The sequence below is a fragment of the Chiroxiphia lanceolata genome, chromosome 2 (assembly GCF_009829145.1).
Source record: "Chiroxiphia lanceolata isolate bChiLan1 chromosome 2, bChiLan1.pri, whole genome shotgun sequence".
NCBI classification, from domain to species: domain Eukaryota; kingdom Metazoa; phylum Chordata; class Aves; order Passeriformes; family Pipridae; genus Chiroxiphia; species Chiroxiphia lanceolata.
In genome coordinates, this window is record NC_045638.1 from 90962704 (window position 1) to 90990331 (window position 27628).

The 27628-nt window shown below is 42.1% G+C and overlaps 2 protein-coding genes across 2 annotated transcripts; one reads left to right on the top strand and one right to left on the bottom strand.

Annotated features, from left to right (window-relative positions):
- Positions 1-26960, top strand: LOC116782910 (M1-specific T cell receptor beta chain-like). Its single transcript, XM_032679993.1, has 8 exons — positions 1-258; positions 687-978; positions 1169-1175; positions 20248-20290; positions 22946-23281; positions 23687-23704; positions 24784-24890; positions 26639-26960. Exons 1-8 carry the CDS (start codon positions 123-125, stop codon positions 26663-26665), a joined length of 966 nt encoding a protein of 321 aa, XP_032535884.1. The 5' UTR covers positions 1-122; the 3' UTR covers positions 26666-26960.
- Positions 2420-7528, bottom strand: PRSS2 (serine protease 2). The gene is made up of 5 exons (XM_032679995.1): positions 5691-7528; positions 4845-5013; positions 3988-4241; positions 3073-3209; positions 2420-2662 (listed from the first exon to the last, which is right to left on the bottom strand). The coding sequence occupies exons 1-5, from the start codon at positions 5728-5730 to the stop codon at positions 2513-2515; spliced, it is 750 nt and encodes a 249-aa protein (XP_032535886.1). The 5' UTR covers positions 5731-7528; the 3' UTR covers positions 2420-2512.
- Positions 26961-27628: the final 668 nt, after the last annotated feature.

The following is a 27628-nucleotide window of genomic DNA, read 5'->3' on the forward strand; positions in this document are numbered from 1 at the left end:
CAGTGGAGCAGAGTACATGCACCTCATGACTGCGTGCAGGTGTGATTCCCACTGTTCCCAGGCAGACAACTGCCTTCTCACACTTCTGACTCCCTCCCACTCCCCTGCCCACCCACAAAGACATGTATCTCTTCCTCTCAGCCTTTCCTCTGTACACAGCTCTGTGTCTGTGCTGTCACCAGGGGCAGGTTGCTGGAAGGAGGTGGCCTTTTTCAATGGATTTCCACTGGTTCCTTGTGGCCATCCTGGCTCCTCTGGGTAAGTGAGCTTCCCTTCCTCTTGAACATCTGCACTGGAGCCACTGCTGCTGCTTCAGCGTGCGTGCCCAGTTGCTGGCAGTGTCCTTTCACCAAGGCGTCCAGGCGGAGGATGGGCAATGAACAGGTGAACTTTTCCACTACCTCTAAACGAAAATTTGTAGGCCCACAATTTTTTTTTTCTGTCCCATTTTAATGCTTCAACTGAGAGTCCTGAAGCCATTATTTTCAAACAGATGCATTTGGTTTTGAAGCTGGTTTGTTTGTTTGTTAGTTTGTTTGTTTTCTCCTATCTTTTTCAGAGAAACGGCATTGCCCCACAGCTTTCTTACACCCAGACACCACTGCATCCCATGACATACTTCAAGGATGTATTTTTGTGTCCTCTTCAAGGCATTTCACTGCCCACATTTTTCCTTCTCTTTCCAGGCGGGGCTGTTCAGCAATCACCAGATACAGTCATCCAAGTGGGAGACCCTGTGATTCTGAACTGCTCCGGGACGTTGAGTGGAGTCAGTACCATGTACTGGTACAAGTTGCCCACTGGGAAGGATGCCTCTCTGCAGTTGGTTGTATACTCAGTGGAAGGTAGCAAAGCAGATATTGAGAAGGAATTCCTAAATCACATCCAGAGTAATGGGACTAAGAACAAACGTTTATCTATGAAGATAGATCATGCCCTACTCAATGACTCAGGCACATATTTCTGTGCTGAGAAAGATTCACAGTGACTCAATAGCTGGAGCAACATAGCACAAACCTTTGCATGGAAACAGGGATCTGGCACTAGTGCACAGGGAGCCCTGTATTTGACAGTAACCCATTTTCTTCACTTGCCATCCAACTCTTTAGGAAAGGAGTGGTATTGTCTCTCTGTCTTCTACGAGGTCTCTAACTTCTTTCCTCTTCCTTCCCATCTCTGAATCACTTTTTGACTCTCCTTTCTTCTTGTATTCCCTGCCTCACCTCATTTCTCTGTCATTCACAGACTGCTTGTCACGCTTTTCCCTGAAGGTGTTTCTGTCTGTCCTGCCAACCTTTCTTCTCTGTCCTCTCACAACTGTTCCTCTCCTAGTTCCTTCATCCTCATCCATTTTTTCTTCCTTTCAGTCTGCTACACAAACTCCTGGGGAAGCACAATGTGGAAGAGTTCACACAGCCTTTTCTTCAGCCAGCTGGAAGGACTAGGCGTCTGGTCCTGGTCCCATGGTCTCCAGGGAATGCGCACGCTGCTGCGAACCAGGGTCCCCAAGTCCCACCACAACCCTGTGACCTGAGCACTCTGATGTATGTGATGTAGGCCAAGTCTTCACAGTGTGTGGGGACAGAGCATGGGACTGTAGGGAAAGAGCCCCAGGCTGCAGCAGAAACTCATGGCTAGCATCACTCCCTGAGCCTTTCTTCCTGCCCTCCTGCACTCTTCCTTTCCACTCTTGCTTTTAGCTTTCCTTCTTTCCTAGATTTCTGCCTTTTTTCCTTCTTTCTCCCCTGCCTTTTTCCTTGCCTTCTTCCTTTTCTGGCATGTCTTCCTCCTTCCCTCCTGACCTTGAGTCCTTCCCTCTTGCTGCTTTCCTGCCTTCCCTCCTCACTTCCCATCTTCCTCTCTCCTGAACTTCTTTCCTTCTTGTGATGTGGGATGGCAAGGCCTCGTTCTGGGGCTCGGCAAGCACAGAATGAGACAACCCAATCAGTCTCCTGGCAAGGACCACTTCTTTCATATGGGAGGTCCAAAGTCTCTGCTTCAATGCCCTGCCTCCTGCTGACCTCCTCACAAAACATCACCCTGTTCCCTCTCCCATTCCTCCCTGCCCTGGTATAAGCAGGCTCAAAGAAAGGATGCCATGCTGCAGCTCATTGTGTTTTCAGTGGAAGGAGGGGAAAAGGCAGAGTTGGAGGATGAATTTCAGAATGACTTCAAGAGCTGTGGGAATATGGGCTCTTCCTTTTCTTTTCCAAAAGGACAGAAGAGCTGTTCTGCTCAGAATGCCTGCAAGTAACTGACTCTTAAAGATGTGTCTGCAAAGTGTTCCAAGATGCTAGCACTTGAGAGGCACTACAGCTATTAACTACTTTGCCCAGAGTGACGTTCACTGCCTCTGTCCTCCTTATCTCAGTCGAGGGAAGTTCCCAGAGAAACAGTGCACAAAGTAGGGGTGCCTGAAAGTCTTTATTAATTTTCATGGTGTTTGTATGTCCAGACCCAAAAGAGAGGAAAGGATGATGAGAAAAAGCAGGTCACATTGAGCGAGAGGGTCTCAGTTGGCAGCGATAGTGGATTGGATCCAGGAGACGTAATTGCAAACCTTGGTGTAAACTCCAGGGTAGCCTTTCTGGGCACATCCAATGCCCCAGGAAACAATGCCCTGGAGCTCTCCGTTGCAGACCACGGGACCGCCGGAATCTCCCTGTGCACACAAAGGATATGGATAGTCAGCAAATGGCATCAGCCTGAGCAATGAGCCAGAGATCCCTGAAATCCCTGACATTTCAGGAACCTCTATCAGGCTTACTCTACACAGAAATTCTGCAAAGGTAGAATGTAGTTGTACATTTCTGATGAGCACTCTTCCCTTGATGCTAGCATGCCTGACTTGAGCTTCAGGGGCACCACAGCTAAGGATGAAGAAGCTGCCTGGTTTTGTTGGATGTCATCCTTGTCAGATGCTTAGGATATGCGTGCCCTAAACCTCTGCTGTCATTCAAAAATTCAGATGTGCCAGGGCAGGGAGTAGAGCTGATTGTGTGACATGAAGGCCTCTTTGGCTGGGAAAAGGCAGGAGAGAAGCAAATGGGACAGGAGAGGCAGAGGATTTACCTGGCAGGAATCTTTTCCTCCCTCCAGGAATCCTACACATATCATGTTGTCTGTAATCTGACCAGGGTAGGCGTTCTTGCAGTTAGTGGCAGAGAGCACCGGAGCCTGCAGGCACTGCAGTTCATCTGGATAGTTACCTACAAGAAAACAAGGAGAGATGGTTGATGACATCACTGAGTTCCTTTCATGGCCCAGAGTAGTTGTTTTTTAACAGGCAAGTAGTCACTGGATATCCTATTCCAGCAGTTGTCCTTCTTCATCTGAACAGTAACCACAGCATGGATTCCTTCTGTTTAGATGGAACAGACTCTACCTATGGGCCCACCATTCTACACTACAGCCACCTTAATTTCTCTGGTACCTAGAAAATCATCAGTTGGCAAGTGTGGAGCCACTCTTGTGGCACATACGGTGGAAGCAGCCTGAGCCTCGGGACAACGATCCTCTCCTCTGGTGCAGGTTTAGATGTCATCAGTGGATTAGATATCAGTCACTATCCACTGATGTAAGAGAGAGAAGGTGTCTAGGAGGAATTGTAGATCCACAATCCCAGACTTTACCCTTGTTCTCAGAGAACTGACAACTCTGTTGACAGTAGTTACATTGCTAGTGCTTGGCATGGCCCAGCTGAGAGCACGGGGCCATGAAATTAATGGCTCTGTGAACGTGCTGGTAAACAGTGCATGGGTGGCTTCAGTGATCCCGTGTTCATAACACAGAATGAGAGGAAGGACCTTGCAAAGGCTTGGCATCACTGCAGTCAAACAGTTACTGTCCTTCCCTGACCCATCACTCCAAAAGCCCTGTTGCACAGCACTTCTCTGTGCTTTACCCTGCCCTGTTGGGAGTTAATGGTGAGGTCTTTGAGAGTCTCCCAGGCCCCCAGGGGTCTGTACGTTCCCCCAGAGTACTCACTGCCACTGCTGAGTGTGTTGCCCCAGCCGGAGATCAGGCAAGTGGTGCCGGCGGCCACACAGCTGCTGGGCAGAGCAACCGTTTGGACAGATTTGTTGAGCTGGGCTGGGGTGGCAAGCTTGATGAGCATGATGTCATTGTTCAGGGTATAGGCGCTGTAGCCAGAGTGGCGGATGACTTTAGCCGAGTTAATAAACTGCTGTGTTGATTCTGTCAGGGCCAGGTTATGTTTCCCGAGCTGCACTTGGATGCGACTGCAAAAAAGAGAAGGCACGGCATGTACTTTTCTGCTACCCTTATACAGCTTGAGAGAAACCTCTCTGTCACTTGATGCCCTTGCTTCAACATCGCTGCCCCAGTAGCTCTTTTGGGTGGGTTATCTTTCTTGTCCTGCATAAGCCGAGGGAATCCACACGGAGATCTTTACCCACTGCCAGTAGGGGTGGTGGATTTCTGTAGGGTTATGTATAGATGGCGGTGGAATATATTGCAGTGATTATAGAAACAGTCTGGAAAAGGCAAACCGCCATCAGCCTGACCTCATTCCTCTTCCTATTCTGCAGTGACCCTGCTTTAGCTGGATTCACGCAATGGACAAGAAATCATAGCCTGTAACTTTTTATCAATTATTCCATTGTCATTTCAGAAAGTGCTCTGCGTTGACAGAAACATTTGCAGAAGGAAAAAACCCCTTTGGGTGCCTCAGCCCACCTTCCTGAAGGAGCCACCCATCCCTTGGCTGTCTCAGGTCAGAACAGGGCCACTTCCCTATTTGTATCTCATACCTCCGAATTCCTGCTAGAAGTGAGCTGGAAGACAGAAGTCAGTTGGAGAAGAATGTAAATTTTTCCACTCACTATTTGTAGCAGTGAGCAGCTGACAGGACCCACTGGCTGCTGATGAGGGAACCTCCACAGAAGTGATATCCGGAATTCAGGGACACCTGATAGGGAACAGAGTTCTCTGCACAGGTGTAGCCTCCCACGATCTTGTCGTCATCATCCTCAGCGATGGTGGGGAAGGCAACTGGGAGATAAGAAGTGCCACATGTCAACACCTGGCCTAAGGTACCTTGTGCACCGCACTTGTAGGTTGCGCTTCTATAAAACTCGGGGTAGCAGTGGTGAGCAAGTGCAATGGACATTCACTTGCGGCACCCTCCAATAAGGTGATCAGGCTTAGTCTGGTGTCTCCCAAGTCCACAACTAAAGCATGTCCAGCTACTCCCTGAGTGAACAGAAGAACATAGAAATTTGCTTGATGGATCGGAGGAAAGGTGTGTCTTCCCCAGGATCCTGTCTGCAGAAATGGTCAAGTGTGGACTGAACACAAAAGCACAAAACAAGTCCGTGGTGCCATTTCCTTGGATCAAGCGCCCGCCTAGAGTCAAAAATTTTACAGCTGCTTTAGGGCTTCCTGGGCCAGAACTGTTATCTGTGTGTTTCTTAAGAGAGAGGGAGTCTTTTTCTTGAGCTATGGACACGTTCCTGTGTTGCTGGGTCAGGAACCCCTATGAAGGTGTTCATTCCCCATGTTTTGACACAAGCAATTGCGGACAGAAGACAGAAGTTGCAGGACTCTGCCTTGAAACTTCTGCAAGTTGAAACGAGGTGTGGCTTTCCCACAACAGGCTACCTTGCCATTTAGCTCAGATAATCAGCTTCCTTTTACATTACAGAAATACAAGTAAAAAATATACTCACCAGCCGCCCCAACAAAGGCGAGAAAGAGCAGGCACTTCATGGTCTTGATTCAGCCTCAAGCCCAGACAGGCTGACTGGAAGCAGGAGCTGCTAGAAATACATTTTTGGATATGGCCTTATCTCTAGTCCAAGGTTTTCTCCAGACAAAAATACACAGTGGAAAATTTGAAGATCCAAACGTGGGCATTAACAGGCCCTAGTAGAAAGTACAAATAATAGATCTGTTAATCATAAACCTCTCTGAAGACAGAGAGCTATTTTAAATTATTCCAGAGGGCAGCCTTCAATTTAAAAATCCATTTTGGCTTTGGCAGATGCCTAGTTGTTTGTCTGCCTCATTCTTAAACTCAGCACCTGTTGAGAAGAAGTCTCAAACCCCTTTGAGATTCCTCTGTGCTGATGATGTCTTTCGTAGAAATGCATTTTTTCACCAGAAGCTGAATATTGTAGGTAGTGGGCAGAAAGATACAAGGCATTTATTTGGGGAGATGGGGGAAAGCCAACAAACCACTGGTTAACTTTGTTAAGTTTATCCCTTTCCTTGAATAGTGTCTGTGTGTTTTGCCCTATAGAAAACAGTGATTTCCTAAATAAAAATCCTCACAAGTAATTTCCAAAGGGAGTATGACGAAAAGTATTTTGTGTCGTCCACCACTTCCCAAGTTATATACTTCAAATGTGAGAATGGTCACCGTCTCCCTTTCCTAATTTCTCTCTCCTAATCTCTAAGAAAATACCTGCCAAAGTACCAAGGCCTGCTTTTTATTCATCTTTGCAGTGTTCTACAGAGGCTCATTTTTGCCACAGAAGAATTTCAGGGTCATGCTGATGTTTATGAATGTAATGTATATGAAAAATAATACTGGGAACACAAGTAGCGAGATCTTCTGAAATCCTTCTTGGGTAGGTGGAGGATTTCTGTCATGATGCAAAGTTTGCTAAAGCTTAATGCATTTGATGAAAAATCCTTTTCATTTTCCAGACAGGTGCCAACTTCATCATGTTAGCTCCTGAAAGACGTGGGATACTCTCAAGAGACATTAAACAGAAGCCACATTTTTTGAGATGCTTGAATAGGAGGAGAGACTAGATAGGAATACTCTCTCTACTCCATTCCATGATCCATGTTTTGAGAGCCCTGGAGGACTGACACCCAAAGTGGCACTGTCCAGATGAAGTTTTCCTTGAGGCTAAAGCACATGTCCAAGGCCAGCGACTTTTCTAAGGGGCTGCATGGATTTTGTTGACCTTTAAACTGGTATCACTGCCTAGCTTTCTTAGAAGCATGTTTTATTTTGGGGAAGAAGTAAGGATTAGAAGCTTTCCGTGGTAAAGCAAAAGGTCCATAATAGCCCTATTTGTGGAAAAATTACCAAAGCTATCCAATGCCATCATAGCTAAGCAAAACAAGAACAATTTCTAGTCTACAAGAATGTATAATCTGATCTCCCTGTGGATTTATAATTTCTTTATCCTAAACATGTCATTGGCATTAAGACAGGCTGTAATCAGATACACTACTAAACATTCCATATTGTAAGTTTTTTATAGGGTCTTCGAAAGAATACACTCAAGGTTGTACATCTGCTGCTGCAAATGAATCTCTTGGTTCATGCAGTGATGCTGCCACAGAAAGCTGGTGGCTTCAGGGGCACAGGAAGGAGGAGGACTGGTGAATTGAGGGCAGCTGTACTAGGTATTATCAATGGACAAGCAACAGCAGTTTGCATTTCTAGAACTCCATCTTCCTACTTCAAGTATTTCAGTCAGCTGTGTCAACACTGGACTCCAATAAAGGAAATCCATTTGTCCAGGCTGATGAAAGATCCCTGGAAAGAGAAACCTGGTGAGACCATGGGCTGACAGAGATAAAGCTTCCTGTGAACAGAAATCAGAGGAGCTTCTGAGATTAGTCCTTTTACATCTCACAGAGCTTGGTGATGGAGGCACCATTGGTTCTCTCTCTTCCCAAATGTCCTGTGCCTGTGAGGTGCTTCTGGAAAGGCACACCTGAGACCTAGGAACATCAGCTCCTCAGTTGCTGGGGGACAGGAGAGTGGTGAAACTCTGTGCATCTTCTAGTCTTTACATCTGTAATTGATATTCAGAGAAAGGCTGCTGGCTTACAATGTTCCTATGCAGGAGTCTTCAAAGTAGGTAGCATGCACCCCTGCGGGTGAGCAAGATGATGCACTGAAGTGTGGGAAGGGTGCATTAGAACTTTAATGTTATCTGTATATAACTATCAACTACGAAATATACATGTACTGGTGGTGCTTGTTTAAAAATATTTTATTGATGGAGTGCACAATGAAACATATTTGGAGACCACTGTTCTACTACTTTCAACAAATACCTACAGATACCTTAAATTTGGTTTCTTACATTCTGCTGTAACAGTGTCCAACAGTGTCTATTTCTGCATCGCCTTCATGTCATCGCTACTTTCTTCGCTACCCTGCAGTAATTCTGGTTTTTACTAATTTTTTGGGCTGCGAAGAAGGGAAGTTATGACTTCTTTCAGAGTGTCTAAGCTCACAACTAGGAAAGGGTACTAGATGACTGTGACCAAAGGCACTGAGGGAACATCAAAGTAAGAAGAGAGCATGGTACTGGGAAGAAGGTAGGAAAATCATAAGAACGGGGTTCTCCACATGGAGCCAAATGTGGACATAAAGCATGCACCTTTGAGGCAGGAAACAGACTGTGTCCCAGGAATTTTCGGCAAATGGCTGGATCAGAAAGGAAGTGCCCAGAAAGGACATAGCAGATGGGGGAGATTAGATTTGAAAGTATTTCTTAAATCCATTTTACCCAGTACATGATCTGTAAGAGAGCAGCATGAAGACCCTTCCCTGAATGGTCTGCGTACCCCAAGCTTGTGTGAACTGGGCCACTATTGGGCAATTTTACCATCTCCAAACCTAGAAGCTGCCTCTTTGCTGTAAGAATGCAGGATGGAAAGTTTGGGAAACAAAAAGGAAGGCAAAGAAGAACCAGGAAAAGTGTAAAGGTGGTGAGGTGAAAAGTCAGAAGGTCTGAAAAACTTGGGAAGAAGTTTAGAAGCGGTAACCAGCAAAGCTGACACAGTGAAATAGAATGGATGAGGAAGAGGAACTTGCACCAAGCAAGCAGACACAGCTGCTTCCATTAGAAATGGAATTAGAATGGATTGGTTGGGGATGAGAGGTGGGAAAGGAACAGCATGGGTCTGGCTGGGCAAGGGATCTGTGATGACAAGCCTGAAGAGGAAAGATTTCTCTCAGAATTGTCTGCAAAGAGTTGGCCCTGGAGAAACTTTCTGTACTGGTAGAGGCTACTGAAAGAAACTGGCCTGAGATGCCTTAAATCCGCTATGACTAAAGAGACATCTGATGCTCATAGTCACCATTGACCCAGATATAGTCCTAGTCCTGGCCATAAGCACTAAGCCTATATGTATCTCTGAAAATGGGTTGCCACTGTCTTCCTTGTATTGCAACAGGCATTTTTCTCTATCATTTGGAACAGGAGAGCCAGCCTTTACTTGATGGTCTGTTCCATGACGCTAGTTTCCAAATCCAGCACAGATCCCCACTAAGCCAGTACTTACTGTTTCCAGTTTATATTAAACACCCTTCAGTAGAAATCTTTTCCTTGTTCCTTTGGTTCTCTTCCATGCAGTCAGGGTACCTCTGCCCTTTCCTCATTGTCACATCTATTCTATGATCTCTTTTTCCATTAAGGAGGAGATGAGGTTCACTGGTAGGCTGGGCTGAATATGGTGGCCTGAGAGGAGGCTGCCATGGCTCCATGTCCCCTGGCCCAGCCAGTAGCAAGGCTGAGAATGTATCCTGAGTAGACACACATATATACAAAGCATATACATGTACACAAAGCTGAACACACAGATCAACAGAGATACACTCACCCCACCCACAAACAGAATCAGCACTAATCATCTTATCTTTCATCCCCCTCTGGCTGGGGTGTATAGTGGGAAATAAGGGTTCTAGGTAAGGATTCAGTAGCAGGAAATAGACGTATACGTATGTACAATGTGCAAACTTTCCATAGGTTTCCATATTTGGACATTAAGTCCAGTAGATGCCCCTGGATCCCAGTCGCCACATGTGCCAGCACCTGGACCCATGAGCCCACAAGTCCTGCAGTTGCTGGTATACACATGCACACACAAACCTCCCACACAACCCCCTCTCCAGGAGATGCCTGGGACTCCCCTGCTCCACCTGCCACTGCTCTTGCCATTAGAGACATACACCTGGAACCCAGGTCGCCTCACTTACTTTGCAGATTGTCTGGCTTCGTGTTCACTAGTGATCACACACTCACACACTGTCCCTCACCCCTGCTGCCAGTATGATGAACAAATGGTACCTCTTAGTGGTCAGTGGCCCTAATCCAGCTTCTGGTGCTTAAGTTCACTCACTCTGGTCTCTCCAGTTGCTGGTACCTGTGGTAATAGACAGTCCCACCCTCAAGTAAATACTTAGAAATGGGACTTAATAAGACGTGGATACGCTGAGCTAAGTAGGTACAAAGCATAGCCAGACAAGCATATTCACCAGCATCCTGCTTACCTGTGTGACCCCTTTCATAACTGTATTTCTCTATTTCCCTGCGTTTATTCTTCCTCAAATACAGGAGTTCTCCGTCTTACTTGGGAAGTCTGAACATACTTGCCTTTATCTTGGTACATTTTGTTTTCCCTTGTTTCTTCTTTAATCTTAAAAGAAAATAGACTGAAAGAATTAAATGTTTGGAAATGAAAAAAAAAGGGCTGTCAATCTTGCTGCTCTTCAGAAAGCAGCAACGTTAGGCAATCCCAGAGACACACACTAGAGGTCCTGAGTTGTATCCTCCAAATACTTTCTTCTTTTGGAGAGTCTGCAATCACCTGTTGTTTCCTGAGACAAAAAAGTTATTCTAAGTAAAAATCTTCATCTGCTAACTGATGTACTGACTCTGAAAACAGCATAAACATTAAAAGAAAAATGTAAAAGATATAGCAGGTAATTAAAAACAAATCTATATGGTCTACAATTCCTTGAAAAAATCACTGAAACTGTAATATATCCAGCACAGGGCTCAGACTCACTGGAGCACAGGTAATTTATCCTGAGAAAACCCACAGTGGCAAGAACTGGCAGGGACTGCACAGGAGCAATGGTTGAACCCCTGCTTCACAGATGCTAAGTGTCGGTGATACTAGAGATCATACAAAACTTTCATACATGATATAAAATGTATTTTCTTTCCCATCTGGGAAGAAGCTATAGCTTCTTGGGCAATTTCTGTTAACACCTTAAAAAAGCAGGATTAAAAAAGTGAGACAGGGAACATTCACTACCAAATTTTTGAGATTCACACTGCTCTGAATCCTCATGTGGTGCTAGGAACTCAACCTTAGGCCCCAAAAAAGTACAGTACTGCCAGGATCACAGAGAGAACATGCCTCTTCTACAATTAAATAGAGGTAAAGGGAAGATATAAATCTCTCTAGAGCTTCAGGTAAGTATGGGAGGGGAGATATCAATAAAGTGTGAAGGATTACTAAAGATCATTGGAATTAAATCTGTGTGTAAAACACTGATTTCTTGTGAAAACACTAAAGCAAAACTTAAGAGTCACATGAATACTTAGCTTTGCTTTTAATAATTTACCAAATAAAGTATGAAAGTTGGACAGTCCTTTCTCTCTTCTCTGCCCAAGGCTGACAGAAAAATCAGAGGAAGGGGAGGAGTATCAGTCTCTCTTAACTCAAAGCTCACAGAGAGCAGGAACACTTTTTTCTGGGACAGCTGAAGGGCCATGCTGACTGTTTTGGTTGCTCTTTTACCTGGTAAGAGACAACAGATCCACCTGCAGCACAGCCCTCATCCAGGCCATGCCGGGCTGTTGTTAGGTAAAGGACCCTTTTAGTTACCGTCTGTACTCCTACTCCTCACTTTGTCTTTTTCTCTCTCACTAATACAGGTATTGTGATCCGATACATCTTCATTGCACAGCAGCCAGAAGAAATCTTTCAGAGCTGGAGACACTGTGAACATCTCCTGCAACCAGAAAAACAGTGACCTTGCCTTTATGTTCTGGTACCAGCAGCCTCCAAGAAACGGTCTGAAGTTAATAGTCAGTACTACTTCATTGAGGGAGAAATTTTATGAGGACGGTTATAGTGAGACCAAGTTTGAGATAAGCAGAAAGTATACTTACACTGTGATGACAATCAAGAATGTGACATCCAAGGACGTAGCCACGTATTTCTGTGCCGCGAGTGATCACACGGTACAGAGAGAAGGTTGAGCACTAAGATAAAATCCCCACCCTGACTGAGAGAGCGATGGAGTCTCTGAAAAATGTGAGGCAGTTAGGAGAGGGGCAGAGGAAGAGCAGAAAAAAAGACAAGGAAGATGTTGGAGAAATAGACCCAGAACACTTTGGAGGGGAGAGAGACAAAACAGTGCAGTAGCCTTTAGCTTCAAAGACAAGAAGCCTTCAGAAATATAAACCTATAGATCAACATTAAGAATTGAGGCACTGCTGATGTGGTTAGTGAAAGGTGGTATGTATTTCTTAAAATTAGTGCTGCAGTAGCACATTCATGTTCTGAGCCAATAGTTCCTCACAGATACCACCATAGCACAAGGGAAAGAGTACAAAGGAGAGGGAGAATTCAAAGTTCTTCCACATACTGATGATGCACACAGAACTGAGGTACCCAAACAGAAATTGACTGATGTGGGAGGAGAGCCAAGCCCCTAATTATGGACATAGGAGGATGTCAGTGGTGCCAGTGGGGGAAAACGTACCCAGGGGACCAAGCATACCTCTCACTGTGGGACAGCCCTTTGGCATCTTTAAAAGCAACAGTGTGCACTGCAGCATTTTATTCACCTGCTTCACAAACTGCTTAAGTGCAGGATCCCTCCCTTCCTTGCATACAGTTCTGAGCTGGACCAAGGCATCTGTTCATGGCAAAACCTCATTGGCAGAGAAAAGAAACCACAGAAAGCTGCCATCACGTGGTGCTCCTCTTGAGAGGAACAGCTGAAGGCAGAAATTTCCTCCCATTATGCTTCTCTCTCCATTGCTTGCAGAGACAAACTTTTGATGAGCTAGTTGCTCTTCTGTAATGGACCTGGGAAAACTGAAGGCAGAGTTTTATTAGGGTTCCCTTACCTGTCACTCCCTGTCCATGCTCCTGTTTTTATTGCATAACCTGGAACTTACCTCTTCTTCAAAGGAAGGGAAACGGCACATGAAAGAGCAAAAGGTATTTTTAAGGAAGTATGGCTATACACTTGTGTGCTTTAGGTTTCTGTTTTTAGGCTGTGGCTTTGACATCCGCATACCATTGATGAAAATCCAGTTGTCTCATATGCTCCTGTGGAGGGCATTGCATATCGAGCATTTAACCAACACAGGTAGCCAATGTTCTGTGCTGCTCATTGATATGGCAAAGCTGAGTATGCTGAAGTGAAACACACTGTGTGATTATAGCAAAAAAAAAAAAAAAAAAAAAAGAGAGACGATAAGAGTTGGTGAAAGCAAGGAGCTGGAATCAGATCTGAGCACATCCTGTAAAAGAGCCTCATGCTCCATTTCACCAGCACTGCTAGGAGACTTTTGTACTGCCAGGATGGATCTCTCAACTTCATGCCAGGATCCTAGTCTCCTGATCAACCATGCTACTGAAATGTTACTTTGCTTCCAGGCTCCGCTCTGAAAGCACGTAACCTGTTCTCGGCTAAGAAAATCCAGACCCATGACAGAAACTCATGCTCGTTGTAGTCTCACCCTACACACAGAGGAGGCTCTGAAGAGGTTAAATCTAGTTGCATACCAGACTTACTCCAGTCCTCCAAAAACATTTCTGAAAGCCTCAGCTTCATATACCACCCCGTGCACACCCTTGCAGTCAATATTCTTCTGACTTCAGGAGCTGCTCAGCAAATGTAACACACGTTTCCTTGCTCCCAGGGAGCACTTGTCTGCTCCTTAGAGCACCCTCAGGTCCACCATCTCCTCACTGTTCATATCAGGCTGCAGACATACAGCAAAGAAGCACTGAGAACACATTGTCTGTCACACAGCAGAAACAAACTGAGCTCCTTATCCTCTTCAGCCTCTGATCTTTTTGTAGAGATCATCTTTACACAAGTATGAAACATATTCATGCTATTGCTGTCTGAAATTATTACTGGTGATTCAAATGCCCTGTGAAAGTTTTTTGGAAAATAGTTCATGCTGGAATCATGAAGGAATATAAACACTATGGTGGTGACTTTAGGGTGATTTTTCTTTTAGATCCTTTTTTAAAATACTCTTTTACTGAACTACCAGTTCCTGAAAACCATGTTATAGTCTTAGCTCAGACCTTTTTCATAAGCACTGCAAACCAACTTTTTCGACTCTTGTAATGTAACAAAGGAAGGATCCCTTTCTCAACTCTTGAGCGCTTTTAATTTAGCATGGCAAATGCAGTTTTAAGGCCTTGGCATAACAAATTTATCAGTGACCTTCAACATACAGCAGTTTAATGAGCTGGCTATTGACTGGTCACAGCTGTGCAACTTCCAGGCAGTAGCAGAAAACCACAAAGATCTGTGTTCATTGCTATCTTGAAGTTCTGCGGTCACAGTTCCCTCTTCCAGCTCTAAGGTACAATTTGCTCCTATGCAGTACTTCTTTTATCAGCTTGAAGTGGCTCTGCACAAAAAGCAGCTATTCTAATAAGTTTCTTGTGAAACATCTACTTTCCTCCTCATCCCACTCTCTGTAATCATATTTATTCAGACTATTAATCAGATCCCTTCTTTCACCATCTTATATTCTCAGTGCAGACATGTCCTGAAGAAAGGCCATTGCTTAACTTTAGGGGTTTGTGGTCAAAAGCCCTGACTGTTTATGAAAATCTTCCTAGTGTCTCTAAAAGAAGTCTGTAAATCTCCGGTAGTCTCTGTAGTAGGGCCTGCTTCTTTGTAAGCTACTGCTTCTGTAAACTCTAAAGAATTGAAGACTGGTGTAAGTGATGCAATCACTGTGTTCTTGTGAAATTCTCCCACTAAAATGAAAAATTGTTAGAAAGTATCTCCCTAGATGTCTCTTTCTTACATATTCTTGTCTTTCCTTGTCTGAAGCCTTACACAGCATGGCCCACGAGCTTCTTATGAAAGACATGAAAATGAAAATCAAGGAACTGTCTTTCCTTTCTTTCCTCACTCTCACTCATTTGAATTTATGGCCTGAAAGACCTTTGCTTTTGGAAGGTTACAGAGGAACATTAAAGTGGGACAAGGCTGGTCTCTGCTGGCATGCCTTGGAAATTGCCTAATGAACATGACCTGAGGAGCTGTTAGCACCACATACTACTTCAAAGCTAATAGACAGGTGATTTCCTTCTTTTTAAATCAGGGACACGTATGAGATAGAGTCTGTTAGTGACAGTGAGGACACTAATGGAGCAGTAGACTGGACATGAAGACAAATAATCTTAAATTAATTTTAATACAATGGGTTTAGACTCTGAATAAATAGTGTTGAGATCAGAGGCAGACTAAGAGCAAGGCAGGCAAATAATATCCCACTATTAGTGTTATTATTTAGGTAGTGACAGACAAATACAATCCTAAATATATTTTTTAAAAGAATTCAACATAAACAGACAAATACCTTTGTCACTTCCATAATTAGTGACTTAAGCAACCATTTTCCTGTGATAGAAGAGAGAATAACCTAGGTGCATTCCAAGATGACTAGTCCAATACCTTGCCTTCCATAGTCCTATGTCTTGGTCCTAAATGTTTCAGCTTAGTCTATGTTTTTTGTTCCTTTCCCTGGGACATGACAACTGTTCCCAGCTGAACAGGCTGTATCAGAAGTTATGGGTTTTTCTGTAATATCTGAAAAGATCAGAAAATAATTTGTGATTTTCCTAGTAGAATAATCTTGTTTTGAATGATTGTGTCCTGTAAATAGGCTTTACAGTCTATTCTTATACCAGAGAGACTCAAGTGAAGCTATGAAAGAGCAATATGAACAACGTTTACTGCAACTATGTGTTAACGTTTTTCGTGAGAAGATTGGGCCATTTATGTGTTAGGGAGGGAGACAAAAGTAGCCGGTTAACTATCACCATCAGTTCCCACACCCTTCAGACAGTCTGCAAAATTAAGGCTCACTCACACCCAGACAAAGCCTTTTCAGAGGAAGAATTACAAGCCCTGGGAGAAGCTTGTGCTTCTGTTTCCTGTGTAAGGGAATCAGAGGAACACAAGTTTAAGAGCTCAGCATCCTAGTTCTCTCCCTTTCAGAGCAGCTGTGACAAGTGCAGCACAGACCACAGAGGATGCTCTCAGTCAAGACCAGGCTTCAAACAAAAACACCAGCCTGGTGTTTGTAAGCAAACCACTCTCATTGCAAACCAGTTATTGTGGGCTTGAAGCCTCTTTGTCCCCCCGGGGCAAGAAAAGAGCAAGAGTGGAAAGGAAAGCAGCATGAACATTGTCATGATGTTACCAAGTGAAAAATAACTGCATTTAAAACAAATCAATAAAAGAAAATAAAGTATTACCTTTTTGAGTGTAAGAAAAAGGTTGGGATTTTAAATTCAGGGATAAAGGTTACACTAAGAGGTAATTGGACTATCACACAGAAACAGCAGTGGCAAAGGAAGGATGTGGCCTGTGGTTCTGTCATGGTTTAACCCCAGCCAGCAACTAAGCACCACACAGCTGGTTGCTCACTCCCCCACCATCAGGACCAGGAAGAGAATTGGAGGAGTAGAAGTAAAAAATTCGTGGATTGAGATAAAGGCAGTTTAATAGGTAAAGCAAAAGCCGTGCACACAAGGGAAACAAAAGAAGGCATTCATTCACCACTTCCCATGGATAAGGAGGTGTTCAGTCATTCCCAGGACAGCAGGACTCCACCATGCATAACCATGACTTGGGACAACAAAGGCCATCACTCCAATCATCCCCCTCTTCCTTCTTCTTCTTCCCCCACCTCACTTTATATACTCAGCATGACACCCTATGATATGGAATATCCCTTGGATCAGCTGGAGTCAGCTGTCCCCACTGTCTCTCCTCCCAACTTCCCATGTACTCCCAGCCTCCTTGACAGACTGGCAATATAAGAAGCAGAAAAGGACTTGAATTTTGTGTTTGCACTGCTCAGCAACAACAAAAACATTTCCGTCTTATCAACAGTGCTTCCGGCACAAATCCAAAACACAACCCCGCACTAGCCACCATAAAAAAATTTAACTCCACCTCGGTGAAAACCAGCACAGGTTGTTATGGCAATCTTTCATGGTGACTGATTGACAAAAATGGGAGGGTGGAGTCATGGGTGGGATTATTTTTGTACGAGGTTGTATCATTGTGGGGACAGGGGTACACGATGATACATTCCCCAAGAGGGCTTTACAAAAACCTATATGAACATAAGCCTTGTGGAAGAGCGTGTTGAGGCAGCTGCAGAGAATTCTGCAGCAGAGCGGGCATATTCTGCCTTGGTTTTTCTTGACAGACCTAGTATGCTAGGACTTTCATCATGTGAGAACTGAGACTGCCCTCTCTGGGAAGCAAGCTAAGAAATTCCGAGATATTGAAATAATTTTCAGCAAACCAAATTGACTGCAGGTGCACCTAAAGCTTTTCAGAGTATGCAAAGCAGAAATTAGTACTTATTTCTGATGCACCAATGTTTGCAATAGACGACAAAATGGTTCTTTATTAATGTGATGCAAGTGCTAGAGAAGGAATTCTGTCATGTAGCAAAGACGCTATATGAAGTGTATTGGAGTTTTCTCTCTTAAATAAGCCTCCGGTGTCCACTGACTGACTCAATGCCTGTGAGAACAAAGGTTTTCTCTAATCCTTCTCCACACTGTCTCACATCAGTTCTTCCTAATGGGTATGAACGGTTTGTCTGAGACCAGTCAACTGATTATTCTGGACTCCCCTTCTGTGGATTATTTTAACATATGAGAAAATTGAATGGGATCCTGAAAGTCTCTTCAAGATGACTGGCCTGTCATGGAAGGGAAAACAAATGTATTTGCTTTAGTTCAGTGCCAAAGGCAAACCACCTACATTTGACTATGAAAACCACAAAACAAGTATTATTTGATTATTAACTCCACAAGACACAGAAAGGAAGCCTTCATAATGCTCAGAGTACAAAATGGAGAGTGAGGGAGCTCTGGTTGTAGAGGAATTCTGTTTCTAGTCAATGACAGCCTTTGGGTACATCTGCATGTTTTTGAGATCTGCAAAATGAGAATAGCAGGAATATCAATGGCATAACATGGAGATCTGAGAAAGGTTGCAAAACACAACTTGAGGAGAAATGTAGACAATAGGTATCAAAAAACTCTGGCAAATGCTTTTATGAATGCTACAGATTATACAGTAGATTTCAAGATGGTTTTCTGTCAAACCTCTTCAGACAGAAATTGAGTGACCTTTGGGATTTCAAATAAAGTAATGATGCTTAAGCTTCTGCTTATAGTGAGTCAACTGCAGTGCATCCCTTTTCTTAGCTTATGATACAGCACTTTGTCACTGTGAATGCTAATAAATTGTTTTTCGGCGATGGCACAAAACTTACAGTAATAGGTAAGAAATTTTTGTTTTCTCTTTCAATTTCTTAATTTTCCATCAAATCCTTTCAACCAGAGATTAAGTGACCTTTGGAATTCCAAATACACGAGTGATCGCTTAAGTTTCTGCTTATAGTAACTCAACTGCAGTGCTTCCCTTTTCTTAGCTTATGATACAACAGTTTGTCACTGTGAATTACGGTAATATGATTTTTGGCGATGGCACAAAACTTACAGTAATAGGTAAGAAATTTTTGGTTTCTCTTTCAATTCACTTCTCTTTAGAGAACTTCACTTCATCATTGTTCTCCCTTTCATTATTAAACTGGTGTGCTCCTGATATGCTGGTAAACCAGTCTACTTTGGAGAAGAGACTAAGTTTAGTACTCTAGGTAAGGACACAAGTTTCATTTTGGATAACTAAATTATTGCATGTCAGTGAATAAAAAGAATATAAAGAATATAAAGAATTAGGATAAGGAATGGGTTAAAAAATGTGTGCATATCATAAAAAAAATTGCCTTAATAAATCGACATATGCAAAAATCTTTATTTCCCCAAAAGTATAACTATTATCTGTAATGCTAGTTCTCCTGGGGCTACAGATGACTAAGGAAAAGTCAGTGAAAAGCTATCTGTCTGTCTAGAAAGAACTGACTTACAGTTACACTTTGAACAGTCCTAGAAAACAAAATCAAGACTATACAAGTTTAAATTACTTTGGATCTTTTCAGGGTAAATTAAAGCATGTGTTATCTCAGATAACTGTGAAAAACAAATGTTCTAGCATTTCTGGTTGATAAAACAGAAGGCACAAATAAATACTTGACTTTATAATAAGCAATACTAAGAGCTCTCTGCAGCTGTTTAATTCCTTGTTGTCATAGAAAGTAACTCTCCACAGCACAGCAAGTTTCTTTCCACTAAACAGGCTCATCAGGGTGATGATAAAAGATCATTAAGGACAACGGTCTTTCTATTTCAGAATAGATGATAAACAGCCACTGAAAACCACAGAAACAGAATATATGTTTCATTTCAAATAGAAGGAGCTCTCGGGGAATGTTTCTTTCTGGGCCACATTTATGGATTTGGATTCTCCAATCCAGAGGAAAACAAGGTTGCTTCTAAGACTGATAGCTGATGGTGATCTCTTCTTCTCACTGTACTGCTCCTGGAGACTTTTGTACCACATTGTGCTACTACAGAATAAATTGATTACAAGTGATAAAATTCAGTTTCCATAGGAAAAAACTCAGTGATCAGATCATTTTTCAAAATCCAATGTGTATCTGAGGTGCCTGAACTGATGAAAATGAATACACCGATCCCTCATTGACCATAGACAATTATGCAGCTAACTTGAATAATCACCACTAAGAGAACAGAAAGAATAAAAGCAGAGACTTCTTTCCTGGGAAGGAGAAAGGGAGGCATGTTTAGGAGTTGCTACAATTGGGAGTGTGGACCAGGATCCTGTGCTAAATATTAAAAGTATTTTGCAAGTGAAGAAAAAAGGCATTTATTTTACAAATGAAGGGTATTCGTGATGTTGAAAAAAATGAGGAAATTAAGGAAATAAGGCTGTTTAGTTTAGAATAAGCAAATTATTCTTTCTGCATATGGAAAACATTTTTTAATATTACACCTAGTTAAAGGGGTAAATATCCTCTAAAGAAATGGTGAAAGTGTCGATAACTGATTCACCGAAGCCCAAAGCAAAAGGACTCTGGATGCAGTATTTCTGATATTGATCTCAGCTGGTTAAACTCTCAGATGTGGTGGTGTTCCCTTACAGACCTTTGTTTTTAGGGACCATAGATTGTTGTACTTTGTGTTTCTTCTTTTGCTCGTACCACGTGAGGGGAGAGTTAGTCCGCAGGTTTGTCTAAGAGGACTGAGAGTAGAGGAGAGGTTTTTCTGCAGCTGCAAAACAGTGTGAATAATGAAAGACTGTACTTTGGCAGTGGGACAAAACTCACAGTCATGGGTAAGTCAGAAGTCAGATCTCTGTGATATATGTGATACTGGTTTAGGGTACAAGAGCGGTCTTAATTAAAAGCAGAATAATGATCTGTAATAATTTTTCATACGACCATGAGAACAGGATTAATGCTTTATTGGTTGCTTATTAAAATGAGGTACACTATTATGGACATGTAGGATTTGCAGGCATAAATTTTGAGATCTTTGTGTCTGTAGCCTTTGTCTTTCATTTCTGGGAGCATCAAAGGAATAAATAATTCTGTTTCCTGCCATTCTCCAAGAAAACATTAGAGAGGTTGAGAATGAAAAATACTTCTTCGGTCTACAGGTTTTTGCAGTTTATCTATGTAACAATCCAAAGCAATGTTTCAGAGGTAGAGTCTGGATTCTCCTGTGTGCTGAATTAGGCAGGGAAAGAGTAACATTGCCGGCACTTTGCTTGCCTCTCCATAGATGGTTGGCAGGCTGCCTAACATTGCTTTGGGACACCGGCATCTGCTAACAGTCCTTTTCACGGCTTCTGATTCTCTCAGGACACTTTTCTCCTCTCTTCCTTCTCCTTTTCCAGATTTGCTGTCTCTGCCTTCTCCCCTCCCAGGAAAGAATTTATCATCATCTATATCAAGGTATTTTGGAATCACAGGGCAAAGTAACCTTTCCCATCTGATAGCAAACTGTAGAAATACACGCTGGTACCTGTTCCTTTAAACAGTAGCATTTCAAGGAACTAGGTGTCTGACAGGAAAAGCATAACAGCACTGAGAGTTACAGCCTGACTGTGTGCAGCCGTGTAACTGGGCTACTTACCTTTGGAGCTGGCACTGTGCTCAGAGTTATAGGTAAGTAGCTGTGATTAACCCAAGTACTCAATGTGGAGGACACTTGAAAATTTCCCTTGTATTAATGATATGCAGCAGATACACAGATGATTTTAAAATGAGAGTAGGAGTGAAAGAGAACAAGGAATTATGAAACTGACCTTGCCATGATGGGAATGGAGGAACTGCAGTACTTTTTCTCTTAGGTGGATGAAAACTGTGTGACTGAGAATGCATGAGTTTATGCATGGAAGTGATTAAGCTTTGTGCCAGTGTCTACCATGAACAGTGTGGAAGATGAGAACACAATGGGCTGTTGATAACACTTTTTCCTGGTTGCTTTTGTTCTTGCTTTTACGAGTCTCCTTATTCCATGTAAAACATGCTCATTTTCTGGCTTTCTTTGTCTTTCCAGTAGTTTTATCATTCTTTCTCTCTGTCTTTTTCACCTACTTTCCTCTTTGTCTTTTATTGGTCTGTTCAATCTCTCTAATTTTTTCTTTTCTGTCCTCCTGTTGTTTCCATCTCTTCACTCGTTAGCCATTTAGGCTATGAGTCAATAAACTTGTCGGAGATACTTCTAGGATAGGAAGAAAAGTTATAAAGCCAAGTGCTAAATGGAGGCAGTAAAAGTGATCAACCTCATATCCACTGAAAGCAAAGCAGAGCAGTGCCAAATCTTCTAGGGAATTATCTCTATTAATATCTAGGTACAATTAAGGCTAACGTTAGAAAGCAAACACTGGTGCTTAGGAGTCGAGATCTATGAAGATATAAATTTCTGCTAATTCTACTAACTCTCTTACTCTACAAAGGAGAGAAAGATCAGGAAGGACATCTACAATTCAGGGTGCCTTCACACTGAAAGAACAGCAATAGTTTTCTCTTTGGCTCTGCCTTTCTGTTTCCACAAGCATTCTGCAGACCTGTTTGGTTTATCATACTAGACGAGTAAAAAAGGCATTCTACTCAGTATATTGGGGGAAAAATGGCTTTTAGCGTCAGTGGCTAGCTTCTGAGTAACTTCTCATTGCTGCCTTGTACATCCTTTTGACTAAAATCTGTTCCCATTAGCCTTACATGTAGGTATTAAACACTATAGGACGGGAGACAACTTTTGGTTTGTAGTGTATAGAATCTGGCATCATTTTGTGAAGATGTGTAGTCTAGGATGAGGGCTTCTCATACCTAGGATAACCTAAACAAAAAATTGCATGAAGAGATATTTATTAGTCTTAAAACAGCATGACAAGTTAAGACCCAAAGCAAAACTTGTCCCAGGCTGATTCATATTACCTACCTCAAACGTTCACTTCAGACAGTGAGAAAGATTAGCTCTTTCCTTTCAAGTCACCTAGGGGGTCCAAGTAGGGTACCACATGACAGTATAATTCTGAACACTGCAATGACCATCATGTCTTAGCTACATCTTCAGGAATGTAGCTCAGTCCCTTGAAGATGCTTGTGCCTTAGAACAGACTCCCTTATCTATTAATACAATACTACAAATACAGGCCTTACAACATAACTGGGTACTTTTCTGCCCACCTCTTTCCTCAACTTCTTTCCAACTCTCTTATTCTTCTGACAGAGGTAATACTAGAAATTCAAATACTTATGCATTTCTGTAGCCAGACCTTTTATATTTCTGTGTATTAAAGGAAAACAAATGTTTTCAGTTTCCCAGTGTCCAATATCTAATAGATATTAGTTCTCTAATAGACAGTTGTTAAAAGGCCAGGTATATCAGGAGTAACATAACACAAACACAGTACAATTTTAAGGAGTTTCTGATCAAATGGAGTAATGGAGGCTCTGGGCCATATTGCTTTCTGTTTCAGAGAAGGATAAGGAAATCATACCTCCATCTGTGGCCATCTTTTTCCCATCAAAGCAGGAAATCCAACAGAAGAACAAGGCCACACTGGTGTGCCTGGCCTCTGGTTTCTACCCTGACCACCTGACTCTGGTCTGGATGGTAAATGATGTTAAAAGGACAAAAGGAGTAGGGACAGACGAATTCTCCACACAGAATGGGAGCACCTACTCGCTGACCAGCCGACTGAGGATCCCAGCCTGGGAATGGTTCAACCCTTTGAATAATTTTGAGTGCGTTGCCAATTTTTTTCAGAATGGAAAAGAGGAATCCATACACAAAGTTATATCTGGTGATGCTGGTGAGTAAAAAATGTGTATCACCATGCTGTACAAACTAGAAATCAAAAATCAAAAGTGTGTGTGCTATGATATGAAACACATCTTTGTAAAACTTCTATCCAGGGTGTTGTTATGGCAAAATATATATTTAAATATGCAGGTATTAACATATGTCTCTTCATATTCCTGGGCCTCTCTATCTACATTAGCATTATACATTTATAGTTTCTTCAGCTTTTCACTGAGAAATCTCAGTAGTATAGTAAAACATATAGTATAATAAAATATATATTATAGTATAATGAATTTATTGAATTAATGAATTATAATGAATTAGGCAGTGTTTTGTCAACTGAAATTTCTAAAATTTATGGTCTGTTTGATTTGAAAAGAAACATGACTTTCAGTTTATTTTTGTCTTTCAGGCTGTGCAGTTACAGAAGGTATGTGTGTCTTCTCACAGGCAAATATCTGTACGTATTTGAATTCCAGTTTTACTGACACTAAGTACAAGGTGTGTAAGATTTCTACTGCATGAATAGCTTCTGCTTTCTCATCTAAGTGATTTGTATGTTAGATTAAAAAAAAAGAAAAAAGGAAGAAAAGGCTTTGAGAGAGTTGTTTGTGCATACTGTATGTAGCAATGGTGTTGGGTTTTAGCTCTTCCTTATGGTTCCCTTTTGAAAACACAGGAGAAATACTGGAACCTTCCTGTACAGTGTAATTTGCTCTTTATCATCTCCTCCTGTCCTTAACACCGCCTTCTGTTGGGAAGATTCTTGCTCAGCCATGAAAGAAATGATTCCTACTTATCCAAGCAATTATGACATGAAGATTGAGAATCCAAAATTCTGAATATTTCCTATATAAAATTCAACATACTTCTGATGGCAAGTCACATCCCTCTCCAAACTGGAGTTATATAGGGAGGACATCCAGATTACAGATTACATTTCTTTCCTTTATGTATACGTATTTACTCACTCCTATTTTTAACTAACTTCTTTAATGTTTCAGGAATCTTAAGGCTGAACCAACATTGAGGTGGTATCTCAATACCACTGCAACTCCTTAAGAGTGAAAAATCTACAAGAATAAACTTCTAGATACCATGGTATTCTGGGCTGTGTAAAACTCTGCTGATATGTCAGCAGCACTCATAAGGCCACTGACAGTAATGAGAGAAAAAAAATCCGTATCTTGTGATTCAGCTTATTTTGTCTTCCTTAGAGGGGATTCAGATGAACAGCCTAGTTTTTCAGTAGGAGTGGCAACACAGTACTTTCTTAGCATAAAACCAATCTCTGTTCTTTCCTAGGTTTGCTTTCTCTTTTGGTTCTTTGGATCGCTATGTTCTTTCCCATCACCTGCTATCTGGTGTCAACAGAAACATTCATTTGGCTCTACTTCCGTTATGTCACTTAGCTAAAGATTTCAAGGGTTCATATTTGATTAAAACTACATTAGATCTAGTATCTCGTGATGATGACAATTCAATACATAAATGATGCTTGCTTTGCAGACTCGTACTTGCGGTATGGAAATTCTGTGAAGCTCACTTACCTCATTCTCTGTGGCAAAGCCCTGATCTATGCAGCTTTGGTGAGCAGTCTGTTGTGGAGAACCAAGGTAAGCTAGTGTGCCACTTGAAGGCTGAGCTTACTCACTAGTCAAGGATCAGTGGATGCAGGCTGGATCTATCCTCAGACCTATGGTTTTCCTGTGTGTGATCTGCCAGGCTCTGTGCAGCCTAGTTTGAAAAATCACAAGAGATGAGTTTTCTATTCCTGTTTTTCCAGAACTCAGATAAAATCAATGCTATCTAGCAGAGAAATTCCTTCTCAAAATACTCTTTAAACACATGAAAAAGATGAGACTTAAGGACAAATTCTGTAGAAAGTAAAGAAGGGAAATATGAGATATATCGTAGTTTTCTGTAACCATTAAAAAGGGACTTATGCCTGCAGTGAAAATAACAAGCAGGTTTTTTGAAGTGATACAGAGGATAAATCTAAACAAATATTTACAAAAATTTACAAAGAATTGTGGGATAAATCTGAACAAATGGGAGAAGTTGAACTAACTGCCAGAAAATACTTTTTATTAGTAAGTTTCTCATATGACTGAAAGATGTACCCAGTGAGAGCAGGGGAAGCCTCAGCACTTGTCCCTTTAAAAGCAGGACAGGGAGACGTATTTGAAAAGTGACCTGGCAGAGTTGAGGGCAAGTATGAACACAATCTCAATTATATTTTTGGACCTGTTCCAAGGATTCCAGAGGGAGTGGATGTGTATTTTACTGGATCACAATCATAGAATCACAAGATGGTTTAGGCCAGAAAGAACCTTTAAAGATCATCTAGTTCCAACCCCCCTGCCATGGACAGCAACATCTTTCACTAGACCAGATTTTTTAAAGCCCTGTCCAACCTAGCCTTGAACACTTCCAGGGATGGGACATCCAGAGCTTTTCTGGGCAACCTGTCCCACTGTCTCGCTACCCTTACGATAACAAATTTCATCCTTTAATCTAAAGCTACCTTGTATCCGTTTAAAACCAGTGCCTCTTGTCCTGTCACTGGAGGCCTTGGTAAAACGTCTCTGTTTTTCTTAAAAGTCCTCTTGTATACTGAAAGACCTCAAGAAGGTCTCCCCAGAGGTTTCTCTTCTCCCTTCTGAAGATGGGGTTGTTCTCTCAGTCTGTCTTCATACCAACCCTCTGACAATTTTTTGTGACACTCCTCTGGATCTGCTTTAACATGTCCAGAGATGGACACAGTACTCCAGGTGGGATCAGCAGGGTCATGTGAGAGCAGAGCAAAGGGGCAGAATCACTTCCCTTGACCTGCTGGCCAGACTGGGCTTTTGATGTAGCCCAGGATATGGTTGGCTGTTCGGACTGTGAGTACGCACAGCTGAGTGACATACAATTTTTCATCCACCAGTATCCCAAATTCCTTTACCACAGGGCTGCTCTCAAGCCATTCATCCTCCAGTTTGTACTGATCCTGGTGGCTGCAGGGTTCACATGGGCCCACTCTTTGAGTCTGTCCAGGTCCCTCTGGATGACAACTCTGATTCCCTCAAGCATATCAACTTCCACTTAATGTCATCTGTGAACTTGCTGAGGGTGCACTCAATCCCGGTATCAATGACACATTGACGAAGGTATTAAATGGTGTTGGTCCCAGTACAGGCCCTTGAGGGAAACCATTCATTACTGGTTACCACTTGGACATTGAACCATTGATGGTAACTCTCTGGGCATGGTCATCCAGCCAACTCCTATATTTGTCTCTTTTGCTCGGTGGTTGTTGTTGTTGTTGTTATTATCACTTTTTTTAAAATATTTTTTATTTTGTTTTGTTTTCAATTAGGTAGGTGGCAAGTTGTATAAAGAATGAATGAAGACCCCTCTTCATCACGTCAGCAGAAACACAACAAATTATACCCTCTACCTTTCCATAGCAAAGGATCTATGCTTCTAAGAACTTCTAAATATTTTTTGATTATTCTTTGTCCCACTCCTGTTCTCCACTTTGTTGTACTCACTGCTGGATTTTTCCTGTGCTTCAATATCATATGTTATCATATTGTATTGTCTCATGTTTAAAACTAGCATCTTGTTAATGCTCAGAGGCTGAGAACTCAGCTCCTTGATTTAGGAATAAATTTTTAGCTTCTTTTCCATTGAAAAAACATGAGTTGTTGTTTTTTAATTTGATCTTTTGTAGTAATAATGTCCTACCACACAACTTTCAGTGATGAGTGGTGTCATAGGGAACTCACATTAAAGATCATTCACTGACAATCTTTATAGGAATAATTTATCTGTTATGGGAACAGAAGACGACTCATCCTGTACTTAGACTGTGTGCCAACACTGCAGGCTTCAGAGGCTTGCACACTCCAGTGGCTAATTTCTAGACAAAACAGATGCATAAGGAAACAGAACTCTAGCCAGAGGAAAAGTGACACTCTCTCAGGAGAGGCATGGTAGCTGCTTTGTCTCTCACTGTATTCTTACTTGAGATTAGCTTGGTGATGGCACCACACTCATTGTGTTAGTGAAGAAAAATTTTGTGAATAGATTAAAGGTTGCCTGACAGTTAATGTGTTTGTTTCAAAAGGATCTGATGACAGGTTTGAGAAGAAGGTGGCATATCTTTTTTAATGTCATTAAAGGAAAAAATGTTATATCTAAGTGCTAGAGGATAGATGGGTATAATCCTATAAAATGGGGTTATTTTTCCTGCTCTGTACGTGTAACTCCTTTAATCTCCCCTAACCACTTCAAAACAAGAGAAAATACTATATTGAAAAATTATTACAGAAATTATTTATGTAGTCTTATGGCTGTTTCAAAC